Source organism: Phodopus roborovskii, unplaced genomic scaffold (genome assembly GCF_943737965.1).
Source record: "Phodopus roborovskii unplaced genomic scaffold, PHOROB, whole genome shotgun sequence".
NCBI lineage: Eukaryota > Metazoa > Chordata > Mammalia > Rodentia > Cricetidae > Phodopus > Phodopus roborovskii.
Genome location: NW_026126460.1, coordinates 5,422,615 through 5,444,780, shown reverse-complemented (window position 1 = coordinate 5,444,780; position 22,166 = coordinate 5,422,615). Strand labels below are relative to the sequence as shown.

The 22,166-nt window shown below is 43.8% G+C and overlaps 1 protein-coding gene across 9 annotated transcripts in view; it reads right to left on the bottom strand.

Annotated features, from left to right (window-relative positions):
- The window catches only part of Spats2l (spermatogenesis associated serine rich 2 like), a 166,226-nt gene extending 148,621 nt beyond the window's left edge, over positions 1-17,605 (bottom strand). For 2 of the 9 annotated variants that reach the window (XM_051190239.1, XM_051190241.1), the window contains exon 1: positions 16,686-16,848. Coding sequence is in view for 3 of the 9 variants with exons in the window: in XM_051190237.1 (XP_051046194.1) it covers positions 17,482-17,571 (90 nt within the window). In the remaining 6 variants the exon portion in view is untranslated. Of the gene's footprint in view, positions 1-16,685; positions 16,849-16,904; positions 17,027-17,218; positions 17,423-17,481 lie in introns of those variants that run through there. The other 7 variants (XM_051190237.1, XM_051190236.1, XM_051190238.1 and 4 more) reach the window with 7 other exon arrangements.
- Between the last annotated feature and the right edge of the window lie 4,561 nt (positions 17,606-22,166).

Sequence of the window (22,166 nt, the reverse complement as noted above, 5' to 3'; positions counted from 1 at the left end):
GTATGTGTACTGTTGCCCACAGTAGTTACTGCTTCTCCTTCTGGTGTACCATCTTATGGCTAAGGCTAAAGATTTTTTTTTTCTTTCAATACCAAACAAGCAAGTAGAGAAATGTACAGTATCTCTTGACAGTGTCAATTTCTTTTGAGTGTTCTCGATGCTTACTCCCTAAGCTGATTTATGTGAGACACTCTGATTCACCAGGAGATTAGTGATTCTGGCCTGGTCCATACAATTAAAACAAAGAAGGCTTTTGTCGTACTGACTAAATAGATGTCTTCTTCCGTGCGCACTGCTTTTAGCAAGCAATCATATCAATACTGCTTTCCCTTGACTTCATGCCTTCTTTTAATGAGGCTCCATTCCAAGACATATAAGAACATCCGCACACAAGGGGAGCTAAACGGAGCAAGCCAAGAGTTCCAGCCAAGCAGCCTATCTTTTACGTGGCACCCAGTGACATTTTGTAGAAAGCACAATGGTGACTATTCATTCTGCTGACCTCAAAGTGACAGGCGTGAGTGCATGCCAGAATGGAAAAGGCTTGCGCTTTAAAACCAGGCAGCTTCCTCTACCTCCACTATCCATGACCTCGGGCGAGCAACTTATCTGCCCTCAGAACTTCCTCCTCTGAAAACTGGGGTTGGGGGGGGGGAGGCGAGGGGAGACTAACCTACCTCAAAGGGTCTGTGCAATGGTGAAAATAGAACTCTGCCATCAAGAACACGTAGCATATAATCTGGCACGTTAGCAAACATTAAAGAATTCTTAAATCTGTTATCTTCCCATAAAAGCGCCAATAGTAGTTCATCTTTGAATCTGTTGTCTATGCACATAAAAAAATGTATAGCAAAGTAGCCATGGTGGTTTTTAGGATGGCAAATAATTATAAATGAGCTAATTATAGGGAAATGGTAACATCCAAGTATATTCATATACTGAAATTTATGCATTCGAAGTGTTTTCAAGTATTTTCTGACAGGGAAATTTTGACCCTAGAATTTAAGTGAATAAAGCAAGAAAAAATAATCATCTAATAATTATGGCTCAAATGTGTACAGCAAGGCTCTCAACCAAACACCACACTCATTAATTCTAGTAATAAATATGCATGATGACCAACCCATTTCATAGAAGTATAAATGGAGAGTTAGAGAGCCACTACATAATAATTATCAGTAGAATTAGGACTATAATCTCCTGTTATTTGAAATGAAGCCCTTTGAAGGGTGGGGTTGCTAAGGACTTGGATCCAAAGTAACTTTAACCACTATTCTACACTGGTTCTTCAGAACTAACATTCTGTGCCCACCATGGGGCCTGTTTAGAACACACACACCACATGCACTCTCACTATCACCCCAAAGTGTGTGTCTGCAAGAAGTGCACACCAAACTTGAGCAGTGACAACCTCCAGGGGGGAAAACCAGCTGTGCTTTAACATGGTCGTGTCCACTCCTGTAGCGTCTAGAGCTAACAAATATGTATATTTCCACAATTTTGTTTCAAATGGTAAAAGGTATGAGAATACTTTGAAAATATTAACTATAACACAAATACTACCCTGTTAATGGGGCAACAGTTCATGCCTTGACTATATGGATTTGATTTTCTTATGACTAGTAACCTTGTACTCCTTTCTACATCTAATTCAAGGCAAAAAAAAAAAAAAAAAAAAAAAAAAAAAAAAACCACAAAACGTATTTTGTGCATGAATGCTACAATACAGCAACGAATGCACTGTGTGTTACTGGAAAGATGTTTGACATTAATCGAAAAAGTCCAAGCAGTTTTGCAAGAGAAAGAAAAAAAGACTTTGCAAATAAAATATTCTGCTTTGAGAAAACACATCCATAACTGACATTGTGCCATCAACACATTCTCTGCCATAGTCATGCTACTGATAATGTCATGGAGCATGTCTGTAGGTGCCAGTTTACTGTTTGGACATGCCTCTGCCTGATACTGTCTCTCCTAGGAGGTGTGAACGTAACAGCGTGTTGGAGTGACACCTAAGAGGTAATTTCCTGTCGCTTCAATGATTTGTTTTAAGAGCATAATTCCATAAAGATGAGCTGAATGATGTGCTAAAAAGCAATTTTCAGTAACTTTTTCACAAGGAAAAAGAAATGTAACCTAAAACTAATTCTAAATTACTCTTGTTTCATTCACAAAAGGGATTCTATACTGTGTAATAAACAGACCAACAGTGAGTGAGCTAGTGTTAGGGGCTAAAACTATCCCCTGCCATACCCTCTGTGACAACAATGTAAAAGCAACATCATCAAACTAGTTTTTAACTTTAAAAAATTAACAAGAGTTTCTTGTAGAAATAAACAGACTCAGCTGTCTAGAGTGGGGGTGGGGTGGATGACTCAGGGACAGTCTGCTCACCCAGTGTATGGGAAGCCCTGGTTCCATCCCCACAACTGCCAAAAAGCTCAGACCAAACCAAACCACAAACTCACATGTGATTGATACATTAATGAAAGTGTCACTAACAAACTAAATTAAAAATTGGATTTCAAAATTGTCTTAATAATGGGGGGGGGACTTGACAAAAGCAAAAACCAAAGAACAACGAAAACTAAGATAGATGTGGACTCCTCTGAATAAATCCTCTGAATGTGGAATTGAAAGCTTGAACAGAGGAGAGGTCCCAGCAGTGCTAAGAAGATCTGGAAGGTTTATTCGCCTTCACATATGAACTGGAGGTCAAGTAGAGTCAAGGGAGTCAAGTAGTTTTTCTATCTTCTGCCACTCAGATACTCAAGCCTAGAGAGAACTGAAGAGGCCTTCTCTTAGAAGAAACGGACAGCATGGTGGAGGAGAGGTAGCCGGATGAGAAGTATTGATTGACAACTGGGACCATGTCACCCTGGAAGGAGAAGGGTCTAAGTAGCAAACATAAGAGCTCTCTGAAAATGCCAGCCTATTTGGTGGCATGGCAAAGGCCAACGGGAACTGTGCAGATGGAAGACTGCAATAATACACTATGCAGAAGGGGGCTTAAGGGATATTTTTACTCACTTGTTCTTAGTGAATATCAGTCTGCTGAACACTAAACATGCTTCAGACCCAGGAACCCGGCAGACTGCTCTCACTGGTATTGCCTGGCATCATGAGTGTATGAAATCTCCATTCCTTGATGGGTTCAAGTAGCAGGTGGGCTACTTTGGGACAGATTCCTGCATTTGGTGGACAATGGACCACAGTATCCATAATCTCTTTCTAATTTCTTCTCAGAAACTTTCAACTGGGTACTACAAGGTACATTTTATGTAAGTAGTAAGTATTATCTAAATATGTCTCACCTTAATCAATGGGAAAAAACCAGCTTGAAATGCAATTCACAAGAGTCCAAAAGGTGAAATTCTATTAATGTTTGGAAATTATGAATTTGTGTTGCCATGGAAAACTGAGTTGATATCACCAAACTGGAGTACTTCCTGCTCACAGCCCATCAGAACAATAAATGTGTTTACATATTCAATGCCACAGGAAAGCATCAAATTATCTTTTTAAAAGACCATAGCCAGGTAAGAGGGTGCATGACTTTAATCCCAGCAAGGAGGCAGAGGCATGCTGATCTCTGTGAGTTTGAGGTCACTCTGGTCTACCTAGCAAGTTTCAGGCCAGCCGTGGATATATGGTGAGACACTGTCTAAAAAAGGTTCTGGTGTTACAGTAAGGCAGTCAACTGTATCAGGGGTGTGGAGGCCAATCACAGACTATTAGTTAAAGATGAATTACACTGTGCAATGATGTAAAGATGTGTTGCATTCTTTTATGTCGCATTTGTTTAACTTTGTGAAGCTGTGTTACTGTGCCTGCCTAAAACACCTAATTGATCTAATAAATATCTGAACAGCAGCCAATAGCTAGGCAGGATAAAGGATAGGTGGGGATGTCAGGCAGAGAGAATAAACAGAAGGAGAAAAATAGAAGAAAGAGGATCGAGAAAAGGAGGAAAGGAGGGTGACAGGGGCCAGTCACCAGCCACACAACCAGACATGGAATAAAAAGGAAAAAAAAGATATACAGAAATAGAGAATGGTAAAAGCCCTGAGGCAAAAGGTAGATGGAATAATTAAAAAAAAAAAAAAAAGCCGGCTAGTTCCAGGACAGCCAGAGCTGTTACACAGAGAAACCCTGTCGTGAAAAACCAAAATAGGAAGGAAGGGAGGGAGGGAGAGAGGGAGGGAGGGAGGGAGGGAAACTGGCTAGAAATAAGCCAAGCTAAGGCCAGGCATTGATAAGAAAGAATACGTCTCCATGTAATTATTTGGGGCTGTGATGGGAGATGTCATTTTGTAAACATGTTTCTCTTATTGGTTAATGAATAAAGTATTGTTGGCCAATAGGAAAACAAGATAGGAGGAACTAGGAAACAAGGAGGATTCCGAAAGTAGTAGGGAGGAGTCAACATGGAGAGAAAGGAGAGAGCAGAACCGCCAGCCCCCTCTCTCTGGTAAGATAAGACCACGTGGAAAAACTTAGATTAATAGAAATGGGTTAATAATTAAGACAGAGCTAGCCGATAAGAAACAAGTAACAGGCCAACAGCTTTATATCAAATACAGCATCTCTCATAACAGGGCTGGGTGTCAGGGCCCCCAAAGAGTAAAGTATAAAAAAAAAAAAAAGCAACTACAGAGACCAGACAAATATTACTGAATCCGGTCCCCACCCAGATCTCACTAGAGATACAGAAGGACAAAGAACTGGAGCAAGAAGGACAATGTAACACCTCCTGTACTTATAGCTGTCCATCACACATGCCAACACATCTGCTCAGCCTCACTCTTGTTTCCAGAATGCCAGTGAGAAGGTTCCCTTGGTCGGGTGCTAGCAAGCAGCATAGTGTACAGAAGTCAGCCCAAATGGGAATCAAAATCCGTCTTCTTTAATGTTCTAAAGCTTTTCTCTCCCTGCAAGTAACAAAGCTCCCAACGAAAGAATTTTCCCAACACCCACAGTTAAGCAAAGAATGGTTCCAACCAAAAAGTATAAAGAACTCTCCCTGGCATCTAATTTGTACAGGTAACTTCCTTTTCAGGGCATTTTAGTGACTTCCTTTGTTTGTAATTTATCAGCAAAGAAAAAACCTTGAGTTTATTTTGACGGCAGTGCACCTGACTATTCCAGGATTCAAAAACCTGCTTTGCTTACTGTCACACTATCCTGGCAGAGGATGTAAACAAGCCTTTCTCTCCATGGCTTCATGCTGCACCTACAATTCCAGATGAGAATTTTCACAAATGCAAACTATTATCCAGGTTTGGACGTAACTAAAATGTGAAGGCAGCTTCCTTCTGGCCCTTTCTTCACCACTGAATGGACAGGATTTTGGCTCCTTGGTCTAGATTTTTATTTTCTTTTACCAGCCTCAGGGAAAGGCTGTAAAAGTTTTGTTCAGGCCAAGGAGTATATGTCTAGTAAGCTTAAGTCACCACTTCCACAGCATTTGAGTTTGAGCTCCTGGGACTTATATTGTCTTATTTAGTCATATGAAATCATAACATAATGGTAGATATTGCTAATTTTGCTTCTCGTATGACAGACCCTAAGTTCAGAAAGATTAAACACCTCAATCTAACTCATAAGCCAGCCCATATCAGGCATCAAACTAGGACTTCCAAATGTCCAACTGGGGTTTCTTTTGCCTTTAAAACACATTGGCCTTAGAAAGAAGGACTGAGTTTTGTAATGTGAATTTCCATGTGTTAACAAGAGACTATTGATATTTGAAGTGCCCTTTTAGGAATTTGGGTTCTGAAATCACATAATATAAGCAACCACCTTTTGTCTCTGCCCAGCCTTCTATCTAGAGACAAACAAAAAAACGGATGCATCATTTGTGAAAATGAATGCTATACTTAACTTCCCCTTTGCTTTCCAGTCATCCATGTAGTACAAACAGGACCTAGAAATCAGCTGAGGACCCACCTGCAAGGTCATCTCTTGGAACAAGGGGAGAGTTGATGGTATATAGTGTCAATGTATTTTTTGTCTTCCAAAAGTTCATGTGTTGGGAGCTTGGTTCTGAGTGTGGCCTCCTGGGAGGTCCTGAGTTCACTAGGAATGTAGCCTTGGAGCAGAGCAGGTTATAGGGATTTGTCTACTCTGGCTTCCTATTTTTAGATGCATTTCCTTCTTCCTCATACCCACATACACTTCAGCCATCCTTTCCTGGACCCCTGACAAAGCCAGATCTATTGCCATTTCAACTTTCAGCCTCCAAAGCGGTGAGCTGAATAAACCTTCAGGGTGCATCCTTAATTTTGTTACAACCACAACCAGGAAAAAAAATAAATGAACTAATGTAGTCAGTATGTAAGGACAATATTTGAGCCTACAAATAATCTATGAAACGTTGTGATTGGTAGATATCAATATCAAAAGACCCGAGGGGAAAGAACAGAGACTCAACTCTGGGGTCTGCAGCTCATAGACAAAACTACTACCCCAAGGTGTGAAGAGAGACACAGGACCTTCAGTCTGGATGATTTGTCTGGGATTCTACCACAAGAACTCAAAGCAGGACTTACACACCTCTGAGGCAGAGTCAAACTTGGCACACCAAGTGAACATTTGACAAAGCCGAGTTATGATTTCCTGACCAAAAGGTACCAACCCCTGGATGGTGACTTACAAAGGTACCAATGCTGGGAAGCGACATTCCCTCTGCAAAAGTCCCATACTGGTCCCAGAGCCTGTAATCATGAGACAAATAACCTCACTGGGGTGCTCACAACTGCTCATTTTCAGTAGATGTGTGATTTTCAAATTGTATTTTTAGCACAGAAACGTGTCCTCTTAACAAGCTCTTATACAGATATTCACCATGTAAAGCAAGTCAAAACACTGCATACAGAGGAATAAAGACAGGAAGAGGTTTTTTCAGAACTGTCGGGCTCAACAGAACACAGCATGTAAATCCCCTATCCAGAAGGCACCTAGTCACATTGCCTAGCTCAGACTCTCCCAGGAATCTGGTCCTTGGAAAGTTTTCTCTTGATCATCTTGATTTCTTCCATCACATCCTCCTGGAGGGCTCCTTCCTCTTGCTCCATCCAGACAAGAATTTCCATCATTATTCCACTGTGAAGACATGAAGCTCGGTACATCTTTTCAGATACAGCACACGGTCTGCTGATAGCTCACATACTCCTCTCCCTTCTTTGGGGCCAACTGATACACAAAAGACTCTCCTGCTCAGTACCTGGCATAAATTCTACAAAGCACTTACCAGCTTTGGGCAGGTTTTGCTTAGTGTCCAGTGACTGCATAAATGTACACTATTGACTCTAAAACCCTTGACTCAGGAACTGGCTTGGGATCTTAGGAGCTATGACTTAACCCATCAGGATGCACTAACAACCGGATGACAGGTTGCACACACCTGGCCCTCAGCATCTCTCCTGGTTCCTGGAGCAGGAGGCTTCCAGGAGTGTGCTTTCACTGCCCCTTAGGGTCTATCACCCCCCCCCAACACATGGGACTCCTGCTCCTCTCTGGTAAGTGGGGAGAGAGGCATCTGTGTTCCCCATGCTGTGCACTCTATGAGGATGACCCTGGGCCATGGTTTCCAGAATCTGTCTCTTGGATTCTCAATCTGAACAACTGTTGCTTCTCTGTACCATGGAGCTGGCTTGGGTTTAGCTTGTATCAGGCACATGTTCTGGGAAGGCAGATATTCTATAACGATGTTGTCTTGTAATAATTATAATGCAACCCACACAGGCAATTTCAAATTTTCTAGTAGCTGAGTTAAAACAATGTGAATTGAGTTTTACTAATCTATTTTATGTAGTTGATTATATACAAAATATTTCTATCTCAATATGTAACCAAAGTTATACTAATGAGGGGCTCGGGAGATGGCTCATTCAGGAAAGTGCTTGAGGCACAGACATGAAACTCTAAAATAAATCCCCATATCCATGTGAAAAAGCCAGGCAAAGAAAAGTACACAGAAACCTAATCCCAGAGCCAGGGAAGCAGAGACTAAAGGGTCACCTACCCAGTACAGTGCAATCAGCAAGCTGCAGGTTTAGTGAGAGCTCCTGTCTCAAAAAATAAGGTAGAGGATATTTGAAAAAGGCATCCAAGGTCAGCTTCTAGACTCCACATTCATGCTTGTATAAACGTGCACATACACACACACTGTTTTTAGAGACAAGGTTTCTCGGTGTATCTTTAGAGCCTGTCTTGGAACTCTCTCTCTAGGCCAGGCTAGCTTTGAACTCACAGAGATCCACCTGTCTCTGAATCCCAAGTGCTGGGATTAAAGGCATGTGCCACCACTGCCTACTGTAATTTATTTACTCTTACTTTATGTAGATTGGTGTTTTGCCTGCATGTATTATCTGTGTGAGGGAGTCAGATCTTGGAGTTACAGACAGTTGTTAGCTGCTATGTGGGTGCTGGGAATTGAACCCAGTCCTCTGGAAGAACAGTCAGTGCTCTTAATAGATGAGCAATCTCTCAAGCCCCCTGTACACACACCTATATTAATGAGATATTTTAAAGCCACCCCCTTTGTTCCATAAAGTCTTCTTTGACATTCCCAGCACATCAGACTTTGAACTAACCACATTTCCAGTGTACAAGCAGCAGAGGTATTATGGTACTGGACCCACAGTGCTGTAATCTCTCTTCTGTCCCCATCCCTCCCATCATTCACTTCTTTTAGGGAGGATGCTGTGGATGGAAGCAGACAGCAGGGCTCAGGACCATTAGAGGTTATTGGTGCACACCTGAAAGGACCATTAGAGGTGATGGGTGCACACCTGAAAGGAAGGCCTGAATCACACAAAGGCACTTTTATGCCCTGCTAGGGAGTTTAGACCTGATCCTCAGCTGCAGTCACTAAGCTGGAGGATTTTAAGTGAAGAGTCATGATTACCTTGGCCTTTTAGAAAAGCAGCGCTGTGAGGAAGGGATTGGAAGTGAGCCAGACAGAAAGCAGAGAGACTAGAATAAACCTGAAGAGAAGGACTGAGGACCTGCTCCAGCATAGCCATGGGAGTCACCGCGGAGAGAGGGGAGGGTGGCCTCTGGGGAGTTTGAAAAGATGGTCACCTAGCTTCCACCAGGCTCAGTGGTCAGGAAGAGCGGTTTCTTACACCCGCTGAAGTGGTTTCACTAATTGAGACAGAGCACCGAAGCCTACGCCCGTTTACAGGTGGATCTAATTATGGACTGGAGCAGATGAGGGTACCTGAGATAATAGTAGAAAAGGTCCCCAGTTGGACACACAGATTCAAGAATCAATGGCACACGGGGCGGCAGGCAGAAGCAAAACACAGGAGCAGCCACAGGACAAATGCAAAAAGGAAGCAGAGGTCACACACCAGAGTACTGAGGCTTCAGGAGAGGGTGCTCTTCAGGCATTTCCCTGGCCTGCTCTTGGGGACCTTGGCAGCAACAGCCAAGATGAGACAGTGTATCTGCTGCAGGCACTAAGTAGAGCACTCTCCCTATGCAAATAAGTGCACTGTATCCCCTTATAAAAGTCCAGCCCTTCTCACCCTCCCCCTTTCCTTCTGCTAGTGCATTCTCTCTCTCTCTCTCTCTCTCTCTCTCTCTCTCTCTCTCTCTCTCTCTCTCTCTCTCTCTCTCTCTCTGCCCCCCCCTCTCGTTACCCCTTGGCTCCAACCCACTAGGATCACCTTCCACCATTAAACTATCACAGAAGACCCGCAGCAGATTTATACATAAAGACAGTTTTCATCTCCCTTTTTTCTGCCTATCATACACAAATCGACTTGAAGCCAGAATAATTCCCTGGTGTTTTGTTTTCTGGGTTTAATACACTGCAAGCCTTCTACATACCTGGGGACACTCCAGTAGACCCTGTGGGGCGTGTCACACAGGGCCATCTCTTCAGAACCTGTTGATCATCTGAGAACCAGTCACAGGGCGTTCCTTATGGCTAGCAGTCTTTGGGACTGGTCAGTGTCTGGGTAGAACTGATGGTAAATGTTCTCGGGGCCACTGTGCACCACTCCCAGGGCGGAGTAAGAAAAAAACAGCAGCTTGGGTCACACCAAGTAGAGCCTCTGACAGTGAGTAACCTTCCTGTCAGTCAAGTTCTGAACCTTCCCTGAGTGTCAGCAGCTCAAAAGGGGCATATAAACCCCACCTCACCCATTCATGTCAAGCTGAGATGAGTGGATTTGTAAATGATAGTTGCTGTGATAACTATATGCAGTTGGTTCTGGATCTCTGGAAACTGGGTGCCACAGATAGTATCCTGTTACACAATCAACCCAAGTGGTGGCAAGGGACCTTAACGTCTTAACTGCTGTATCTTTTCCTCATCGCAGTTCATATTTGGTTCCTGCACTCACACTGCCTGGCTTTCACGCATACTTTATCAATTACTCTCAACTTTTCTAGACTTCCCTTTTGTTTTTCAGTAAAATGGGGCTCATATACACTGCCAGCATATCTGAGGATACAAGGATATCATATGTATAACCAAGTAAAATGTTGCCTTATAAAGTCTGTGTACATGTTCAGTGATGGGTGCTTACCACTTCATAAAATAGAACAATCTGTACAACTCCTGTTACAACCTCAAATCTGAGCTTGGTACCCACTGCTTCTACGTTCAGAGTCCATGAGGGTAGCTGCACAGTATCAATGAGGGTTCTAGGTTAACAGATGCTGATGCAATTCCACAGCGCCTGTAGATGCTTGGGGAATATACTGGCTTCTTGGGACAACCATCTGAAGGATCATCTGTACTTAATACTTCTGGACAAGTGTCAGCTTTGGTGACATTCCCCTGCGGTGGGTCCTTCTATGCATGCTAAATGAGTTGGGCAAACAACCATGAACATACTGGGTTACAGAGCTTACAAGATTTATTTTGTGCTTTATTTCATGGTCAGTTCAGCACTTGGCATCACACATGATTATAGGAGACATCTATATACAGTTTAGGTTCCATTATTGAACATTTCAGAACTCTGGTGTGAGAAGACATTTTTTTAAAGTCCTGGAAATCAAGTTTCCATTCCAAGCAGACACTTTCGCTCCCCTTTACACTCCCAATAGCTACTGAAGTCGTAACAAATGGCTTTAATAAGCAGCCCAAACAACTGCCATCCTACCAGGGTCGTCCATCCCTGTCCCCACCAACAGAAATCAATGTTCCTCTTCTGGGCTCCCTTAGACGTTCATCTCTGCGGTGTGATTTACATCTGCTGCTAGAGTAAACTCTTCTGAGAAAAGACCCCTTCCACGAAATAAGTCTTAAAAAAAAAAAAAAAAAGTAAGGATCTGGTCCCCTAACCAATTCCTGCTAATGCAGTGGTTCTCAACCCCTGGGTGGCACGCAACCTCCTCACCAAACAACCCTTCCATGGGGGTCACCTGAGACCCTCTGAAAATACAGAAGCAAAATCACAGTTATGGAGTAATAACAAAAATAAACATATAAAGGTTGGGGGTCACCACAACATGAGGAACTGTACAAAGTGTGGCAGCATCGGGAAGGTGGAGAACCACTGCTTTGATGGATGTGACAAGCTCTTCCTGGCCTCACCTTTCCCTCTCAGATGGATTCCCAGATGACTCCCCCCTACCCCAGTTTACAGGGTTGCTTTTAAATGAAAAAGTGGGCAGCTCTGCCACGTCGTCTGGAGCTTTAATTCCAAGTAACAGAATCCTTATGTAACTGATGTCTTTAGCCTGATCATTTTACATATAAAATACTGGCACTAAGCCTGATGCTTTTAATTTTTGCTCACTCTGAGACCAATCATCCCACCTTAAAATAACTGCTGCCTTCTCAAGTCCAAGTCACAACTGCCAGACCCCATCATTACCTCAACTCTGGAAATGCCAAGGCCTCAGAATCCTCACTGCTGATGAATGGAGAGACTGATTAGAACCAGCCAAGAAAGCTGAGAAAAACTCCCTGACAAATGCCTCCTTCAAGGGTCTGTCCCTTTCATCCAATGTCAACATTAATTCCTATGTTAACAAACATTTATTGAAGTCATGACTAAAAGTCAGGCTGTGAGTTAGGCCATCGACATAAACTGGTGCATTTATCAAACACTTGATAAGACCATTGGCTTGTAGCTGTTTCAGAGCTGGAAGGTATATTGATGCCCTCAAGAAGCTTTCAATCTACCAGGGAAAGCAAGAAGCAACAATGTAGGAGAAATCTAAGCAAAGGTCTGAACTTAGGACGGACGGATGTGGACAGGAGAGCAGAAGAAAGCAATCAATGAAGGCAGCATGACTAAGGTTTGACTTTGAAGACTGGTTGGGTTGGAGAAAAAGAGATAAAGCATTCAAAGAGGCAGGGCACAAACAAAGGGTAAGAAATGAAAATGAACGTGTCAGAAGGGCAGAAGGAGCCAAGCAAAGAACAGGCATCCATGTTTGAAAGAAGCAGGAAATCAAACTGTTGGGTTAAATTTGGGTAAGAGTATAAAATACAGGAAAAACACACTGGGAGGTTGGACCTTATGCCAATCAAGGGCATGAAGACTGGGAAGTATTTGAACTCTAGGTCTTCCTTGGCTTCCTTTGGGCACAGGTTCCCAGTAAACCCATAGTGAATTAAAAATATATCACCTAACCTGCTGAACATCACAGCTCAGCCTAGTTTATCTTAAACATAGTCAGAGAATGTCTATTAACTTATTTCTGGACAAAAACCAGCTGACACAGAGACTATCTTGTAATAAAGTGTTTAATTTGCACAATGTATTAGGTATCCACATCTAAAACCACTGGCCACACAGGAAGAGGTGTCTGACCTTTTGGCATTGCAAGAGATTGTTGTCACCTACAATGTTGATGCTAGAGAACTTTGCAAGCAAGTTACAAGAAAAAAAAATGATGCAAACAAAGAAATCTCATAATGTTTTAAATAAGTTACAATTTTGTGTTGGCCCTCATTCATAGCTATTCTATACCACATGTGGCCTACTGGTCACAAGTTAGACATGTGTAGAGCATCCCTTGTTTCCACTCCTGAGGTCATAGCTAACTAGACATGAGCTACAGCATCCTAAGACAACATCACATTGTTTATCATTATCTGAGGCAAGGATGAAAATTCAAAGTATGGTTTCTGCTGAATGCACACATTTTCACCACATAAAGCTCAAAAGTCTTAATTCAGACCATCCTCATCCAGGGACCAGCTTGCCTTGAGAAGAGCAGTGACTTCTAATCAATTAAACCTGAGCTCATGGGTACCAGGCTTCCTATGGGAGAAGTACTCTCAGAAGAGGCATGTTTGCAGGAGGGGGGTGTGATGGAAGGGCGTGGGATGGGGAATGATAAAGAGATGAAGGTGGGGAGTCTGTAAAAGTCCCCAGCACACACTGAAAGCCAGGTCTGAGGCTCTATGGAAGACTGAAGAAAGAGAAGGAAATACAGGGCTATCTCTTGGGAGAAAGTGTCCCAAGAAAAAGTTAACAAGATCTGGTGCAGTTTCCTAGTTAGAAAAACAGAAGGATTCCTAGACCAGGTGAGCCAGAGAAACCATAAAGTATTAAAAAAAAAAAAAAAAGAGGGACTTTCATCATCAAAGGTGCAAGTTTAGTAGAAGCTGTAAGGAAACGTGTTATCATGCCTCTAGCCTCAGGATAGGACAACTGACCACAAAAAGACCGTTAAGCTAGCAGATAAACAGGAATGGATACATCAGTACTACAGCTAAAGATCTGTTGAGATAAGGGTACATAATATTTAAGAAGCTTTTACTAGAAAACAAAAATAGAAGTTATCAAATAAGTATCACGAAAATGCTACATACTGTAGACACATGCCTTCACAGATTATTTTTCTCTGCTATGGTGCTTAGGGGGTCATAACCATCACTGCTATACACTGACTGGATAAGCCTCAGCAGAAAAATCAACATATGACTTATTTATATAATAATCTTCACAACTCTAAATTTGCCATTTTGATGTATCAAGGAAATGACACCTTTATTACAATTACAGTTGACTTCAAAAGAGGAAAGGGGGGGACACGTTTGTTTTTCCCCTATGTTTACTGTTTCTTTTTTAACTGTATAATGAAAATCCTATTTTAATGAGCAATTCCTCTTGAAGGTGGGACAGCAGCAGTAGAATGAACTAATGAGGTGACTTAGACTCAACCATTCAGAGGTCCACAAACACACTGAAGTCTGTCCACATGGCATATAGCCTTACACCCTGTGCCATGCTTATGGAAGCTACTGTTCCGTGTGTACATATTAGAACCACCACACATTAGATTATCAGAGTCAAGTAACAGCATCACAGATGTCACCAGAAAGGCAAGACCACAGAGTCTTGACCAAGCAGGACCTATAAAATACACTGTCTTGCCACATGGTAAGACGGGTGGTATCAGCCCTAAGCTCACCATAAGCAACCTCTACTTTTTCCACTTCATCAAAACTGGAACTAAAACTATATCCCCTGACTTACTTCTTAAGATGCTGGCTACAGTTGTATATAGGTCCTTAAGTGACAACCATGAACAAACACCCAGCATTAACAATGGTGCCACCCTCTGACTGCAGACTAAAAGACTGATTAAAAAAAAAAAAAAAAAAAAAAAAAAAAAAAAAAAGGCTAAAACTGAGACTTTTCTAAGCCTTAACTGCCATTTCCACCTAGAGGTGACCTGCCTGGCATGGCAGTGCCTCACAGACTGCCATGCCGTGGCTTAAGTATTTGTTTCTCTTGTCACTGCTGACACGGTGAATGAAGTATTTTCTGGGGCCAGTGGATTCCTCTTTCCACAATGGTCACTTGATATTAGTGTGAGCAATTGAAGACTTCTGTGTGTGTGGGTGCTCCCCACAAGAAAATGAACACAAAAGAAATCCTGGTCATTGTGTTCGCCTCAGTGAGCACATTAACTAAATTGATTCCTAGGAAATAATTTAGCATTTCAGAGATTAAAGAACAAAAATTGCCAATTAATACTCTCCTTCCCAGATGTTCAATGTTTTTCCCTTAATCTCTTAAATATTCTCTGCATTCAAGTAATTGTATTTTTATGCAAATAATATTTTGGAGCTAGGGGTGTGTGTGTGTGTGTGTGTGTGTCTGAGAGAGAGAGTGTGTGTATGTGTGTGCATGCGTGCGAGCCTGCGCACGCCCATGTGTGTTTGTGTGTGTGTGTATATGTGTAAGTGTGTGTGTGTGTTAAGCCATATGCAATCTGACATATTTTCTGTTCTGTTGCACAGAAAAAGGTTTTAACCCAGCTTGAGTTTATTTCAAAACTCTAATTAGAGAATGAAGTAGTATTTGCCTTGTCCAAATTAAAAATCATTCTCAAAGGTGTTTTTTTTCTTGAAAAACAAACAAACAAACAAAACACCGCAACAAACACCAGCTACAGATTTTCTTAAAGCACTACAGGTACTTGAAAAGACTGCCTCCATCTACACAGCACATTGCTTTCTGGTTAAGTAACACGATTTTCTAAGGCTCATAAAATATTTTATCCAGAAGGCAACTTTTTAAAGAGTTCTTTCAAAAGAACTGGTTTTACTACTTGAATAGTCTTTGCTATGTCTGACTTCCTGTCCTTTCTTTTCTCTGCCATATTGCACATCTGCTTACTCTCTGGCAAAAAGAATCGGAATAGCAATGAAACGTTCCTCTGAAACAAAATAATTGGTAATATAAAGACCACAGGACCTTACTCTCTCTGCAGATTCTAAAATTTCCGGATTTTTTTTTCCTTAAAATCTGCGGGCCTGCAAAGGCGGCTGGTACTTGAGTGTTTTAAACAAGCAAGGGAAAACAATATATATGTTTTATGAAAGGCAAGAAAGGCGCGCTGTGATTTAAGTTCAAGGGTTTTCACCAGTCTCAAGCTACAGAGAAACTGTAGTGCACTCAAAGCAAAATGCTGCACAGAAAGAATCTTTAATGAAAGTGTTGTGTATCCACAACCTTGGCACCTGCTTAAAACCAGGACTGCTGGCAGCCGAAATCTCATCAAGTTCACAAACACCAACCCCTCTGCGCACTGGAAGCCTCCACTCGCAAGGATGGGGAGGAAATGATGGGAGGTTTCCGTCGCATCCCAGTCCAGGTGAAGGCTGGGTCTTTCACTAGGTGTCCGCAGTAAACGCGGACCTCCCCGCAGGGAGCGAGAAGCTCGGTGATCTTCTCAGGCATGCAAAAGTCAAGTTGTTTCCGCATCTCAGAAACGACCCTCGGTCAGGGCTGCAGCGGGCTCCGGGGGGTGGGGGGGTTTATCCGCCCAGTCGGGGCGATAACACCGCTCCGTCCCTCGGCCCCGGCGCCCGCTCCGGCCTGCCCCGCGCGCCCTCGCCGCGCGCACGCGAACGCTTTAGGACCAGATCCCGCGGGCGCAGAGGGGTGCGGGGTGCCTGGGACCCGCGGCCCCGCTCCGGCCAGGCAGCTCGGCAGCGCGGAGCTGGAGCGCAGGGGGGCGCCCGCGCGGAGCAAGGCCGGCCGGGTCCACGATCGGCTGCCCGCCGCCCGCTCGCCCGAGGAAGGCAAGGACGGCGACCTCCGCGTCCGGTCCGCCGAGCGCGGGCCACACCCAGCGCCCCGGGAGGCGGCCTCCCGGAGCCCCGGTTGCCGAGTGCGCGGCCGCTCGACCACCTCCACCCCGGCCGCGCAGGCCCCGCCGCGTCCCGCGCCCCGGGGACCCTGGCTTACCTCGGAGCGAGCGCGGACGCTCTGTCCCGGGCCGGGGCGCGGCGCTGGTAGCTCCTGCGACGCGGAGGGCGGACGGAGCGAGAGCCGCGGCAGGGCCGCTTGGCCGGCGGGCTGGATTCCTTCACTGCCTCAACTCCGCGCCGCCAGCCCCACACAGGGACACTCCCGCCCGCGCAGCCGCCCCCGCCCCGCGGCCGCCCGCCCCTCCGTGTCACTCACCAGGAGCACACACCCCGCCAGCGCCCCTCGCTCCGGCTTGCACACACGCCGCCGATCACGCCTCCCTGGGTTTTGTATCCGCTCACACGCACGTTCTGACACAGATCCCGTCCCTCCACCCGCCCTCCCTAGCTCCTTTCCCACCCTACTTTCTGGAAGAATCCCCTATGCAGCTTCCGCACTTTGCTGGCTTGCCCCGCACCAACCTCTCCTCCCCTTCCCCTCCAAACCTCCACCTCCCCCGAAGCTGCCCACTGTAAATCCAAACACGGGTCACCACCCGCTCGAGAAGCAAGAGAATCGCTTTTCCCTACCCAGGAAAAAGAACTTTGCTGCCCCAGCACCGTCTGCAAAGGCGAGATGCTTTCCCGGTGGAAGGTAGTAACGCTTCCTGGGGCTGAGCCAAGCTCAAAATGTAAACAAAGATAGCTTATTCGGAAATGCCGCGGAAAATCAGGCCCCCGGACTAGCGCCCGGGCTCAGCCCGACCTCTGAAACCCGACTAAACCGAAGTGCTCTGGCCCCTCGCCTTCGCTGCGGGTCTCACGCAGGGTTCTAGGAGGACGTGATCACCCACCGAGCTGCCCTGAGACGCCCGTGGCATCCGCCGGTGGTGTTTCTTCCTGGGAGCGCAGTAGTCTGGAGAGTAAAGGCAATCATTATTCATGATGGACGCACTTTTTAGATCGCACACCTCTTCCAGAGGCGGCAGAGGGAAATGCAGGCTGCTCTCAGGTTTATTTTTGAAGGGTAACTTCCTAGCCGCCTTTTCTCTGGGCTGTAACTGTTTCTCAGTGGCTGCATGGGTCTCGGAGCCCTCTACAAATATCAGCCTAGTCAGTTATGCCTCGCAAACTCAGAACAGCAGAATTGTATTCCATTTAAGGAAGCCGTTACTTGAAACGAATTACACTTTCAGGTAACATTCGGATCTACAATCCATCATACCCCAGTTGACAAAGCCCACTCTGGTTACAAGGAAGAGTTAAAAGGAAAGAATGCATTTTGTTACCTGTCTGGGAGTGTTCGTCTACTTCATAAGGCTGGATTGCTTAGTCTCAAATTTAACTCGAGTGAGGGCCTTAGTGTCTGATGTAATCCTTCAGATTACAGGTGTTTTTTTGTCCACCTTTTTTTGCAAATAAACAAAGGAGACAAAAAGGTTAATTAAGTTGCCCAGGTTTTCGGATAGTAAGTAGCAGAAGAATTTGAACTCAGTCTGGCCCTGCCTTACTGCATAGGGCAAAGCTAGCTTCTGTCAAGGACAAATGCCATCCTATTGCTTATTGAATTTAGAAGAATGAATTAGTAACTTGGAGCTATTCAACTTGGAGTGTGGTGCACATTTCAGATCTGGCAAAGAAAGTCATTTAAGTTTTGAGTGAAGGTTCCCCAAGACTAGAATTCGAAAACCAGTAATACATGGTTACTCCCCTAAGGATGGGCTTTGGAAACAACATTGAACTTGCTCTTCATTCCTTTCTGCTACCACTTCATAGCCTTCCAGGGTCCCCAAAGCCGGCTTGCTTACTGAAATCTGACAGGAAAATGCTTTCAAGACCCAAGGGATGAAAGGCACTCAGAAGCCAGACCTGGTCTTTTCATATGCGATGGTTGCTTCCCAGTAAGTCACACCTATAATAATAACTGTGGGGTGGCCAAGAACAGAGAAGTCAAAGTATGACTGGCAAAAAAAAAAAAAAAAAAAAAAAAAAAACAGCGAAGGTTACAATTAGACAAATCGGACTACAGCTGATCTCCAGTGGGGTGGAGGCCCAGCCAATGAGAGAACAAGCATATGATAATCGTAAGGAAAACAATATTACCTTAGAATCTTTCAGGGGTTTGACTGGCCCAGCAAAAGAAATTAGACTTCTGAAAGTTTTTAGATGGTTTCAAATCAAACTTAGACCTTTGGTTGCTCAAATTAATTTACTCTGGGAAAATAAAGCCTCATGTTTCTGGACTTCTGGACTCAAAGTTTTAAAGCACTTACTGAAATGTAAGTAAAAATCTTCTTGCACATCAAGTAACTAACAAGGCTGTGTTTTGATGAGTCAAGCATAAATGACTTTAAAAGCATATAAAATAGATCCCTACTACTAGTATATAGAGATGTAAAAACCCAAAGAAATAGAAAGTGAAAAAAAGGGGTAAATTTGTGTTTTTTAAGATGTTGGAAAACTGTTCGACATTATAACCAGAAGGTTATGCCAACATGACTGTCTTGTTCAGAATTATTTGTAAGATAATAATCCATGAATCTCATTTTATTGTTTTTTAGCTAAATTTAAAAACCAATGGTCCTTTCTGAAGCAAACAAGGACCACCTTAGTAAATGTCTTCATACGGGCAAAGTGGATTGGTTTTTATTTCCTCGTGTTTTCCTAAAGATATATTAATCGGCAGTGACTGCTTTCTTCCATATTGTCTCCTTCATTGTCTGCCCAGGGTGCTTCACTGTAAGCATGGAGGTCAGTAAAGCTGACTGTTACAATATTGACTTGGCAAAATGTCATGCCCCCCTGCTTTTCAATCTCCCTTAGGCTGGACTCCCGAATCTGTAGGTGTAAGTCATTCAGAGTAAGGCACGCCTTCAGGAAAGCCTGCTTAAGGCAACCATCTGTTTGAATCCATTTATCCATTTGAGTGTCAATATTTGAGTGAGTGGTGTGGACAGGGAATGATGTAGTTGCTAGGCTCCAGGGTACCAGGCAGCATTTGGCCTGATAGGGGAGGCCACCACAGAGAGACCCTGGACTTTGACCAGGGTGCTGTTTCTGGGAGGAATCCAGGTTATGCACACCCACCCACCCTCCACCCCACCCCCCGGCCCCAGGGAGGTGACAAACAAACTATGGATGTTGGGAAATATTCCAGCTCTTCAAAAACCATGTGGAATTTTACCTCTTTGTTTGGCTAGAGCATGGCCCTTGGACTTGCTGCAGCCAATGATGCCGATGACTGTTGGCCATTATTTCCAGGCTGGTACACAGGTCAACATATTGTCTTTTCCTTTCCGTAACTGCAAACAGTGAGGTATATAGAGGTGGCAGCCCCATCCGACACTGGCAAGAGCCACATCTGTGGTCCTTAGTGGACCCGTAGTAGGAGTAAGGAATAACACTTGTCCTGAGCCACTGGGTCTGGGCTGTTTGCTTCTGCTTTGCAGTCTAGTCCATTTTGGTTGTAAATGGGGAGGTAGTGCAGCCATCATGGCAGTACTGAAGGTGATCTAAAGGGAGCCATAGTGCTCTTCCCTTCAGGGGCCAGATTACTGAAACAATAGTTCCCAAGGAATTAGAATGTCCCCTGGACTCTCACGCTGAGGAAGGAACAGTCTGAGGTACTCGTGCAAAACAGAAGGGGAACTTGTCTCACAGGAAGAGATTTTATGGAATTCTGACGTGTCATTCCACTTCGCTGGAGATAATGGATGGTTAGTTGATGGGCAAGGCCACATCTTGATCAGAACTACAGATGAGGAACACCTCCTATCTTCTTACTCCTAACTGAAACTTGGCCCCATGTGGGCACCCTGGGGAGGGTGTCATTGAAATTGTGTTCCTCTTCCCAGTGTGGTATATTAAATCCTTTTTCTGGGTAATCCCCTCACCGCCAACCTAGGGTAGCCTAGAGCTTTCTATGTTGTCAAGGATGACTTTGGATTCATGATCCTGTCTCTACTTTCCAGGTGTTAGGATTACAGGCCTGTACCACAGGACCATTGTTACTTGTCTCTTAAGTTGGCATGTTAAGGATGGACTGCTGAGCCTACCTTGATTGGGCTGCTAGAGCCCAAGCTCTAACCCTGTCACAGTTAGGGTTCTATTGCTATGACCAAAAGCAACTTGGGGAGGAAGGGTTTATTAAGGCTACACTCCCACTCACTGTTCATCATTGAAGAAATTCAGGGCAGGAACTCAAGCAGGGCAGGAACCTGGAGGCAGGAGCTCATGTAGGCAGAAGCCATGGAGGGATGCTGCTTACTAGCTTGTTCCTCATGGCTTGCACAACCTGCTTTTATATAGAACCCAGGACCACCAGTCTAGGGATGGCACCACCCACAATGGTCTGGCCCCTCCCCCCATCAATCACTAAGGCTTGCCTACAACCTGATGTTATGGAGGCTTTTTCTTAATTGAGATTCCTTCCTTTCAGATGACTTTAGTTTGTGTCAAGTTGACATAAAACTGTCCAGCACAAACCATAACAACTTCAGGGACAGTAGAAATAAAGACCTAATTGTAGACAGTACAGTAACCAAATGGCTTATCACTTCTTTACTCCTGGGCACTCGTTGATTGGGGCCATGGGCTGCATTCTAGCACCAGACTGAATGTGGAAATGCTTCTACACTATACTTCTAGGTTGCACCCATGAAGAATCTTCTCCATGTTTTTTGTTTGTTTGTTTGTTTTGTTTTGTTTTGTTTTCAGGTGGAAACTGAACCATAAGACAACATGCAGGAGCCAGTGAACCTTTCCTATAAAGGGGTAAATAGCAAACATCATAGTCAGCTTTGCCCTTTCCACAGTCAGTACCATAAGTACTCAACTCTTCAACCTTATACACTACAAAATAGCCATGGGCACTGTAACCGAATGGGCATGGTTGTATGCCAGTAACACATATTTCAAGAAGAGCAAACAAATGTAGGCTGGGGTGTGCTCTGTTGTGGTATCTGCTAACCCCTTTTCTAAAGATTGGAAGGGACATTGGTCTCTGAGTAATGCTAAGATGTCTACTTGCTATAAACCCATAATAAACTGATAAGTGTCCTCCTGATAAATTAAGCATAATTTTCTTACTCCATATTTCAGAGGAAATTCCAGAGAGATTAATAATGTAAACTTTTTTTTTTAAACTGTAAAAGTCCTAAAGAAAATAAGAAAAGACTGTTCACATTATTGGTTATCTTTAGTTTGAATGAATATATATATATATATATATATATATATATATAAATGTATATATATATATATGCATGCTTTCATATATTTGACTGGCTAGAATATGAATGAATGATCATGCTCAGAAAGTAATTTACAGTTCTTGAAAACACTAAAACTGCATATAACCTCTGACTGCCTTTTTGTCAGGATAAGCCATCTCTTCTTTGGAAATACTGTGCACAAAAACACATTTACACTGATTTCCATTGTAGTGTTAGCATATGAGTCAGAAAATTTGGACCACACCTCAACATCTACATGGAGAAGAATAACTAAATAAGTTGGGTATATCTACAATGTGGAATAA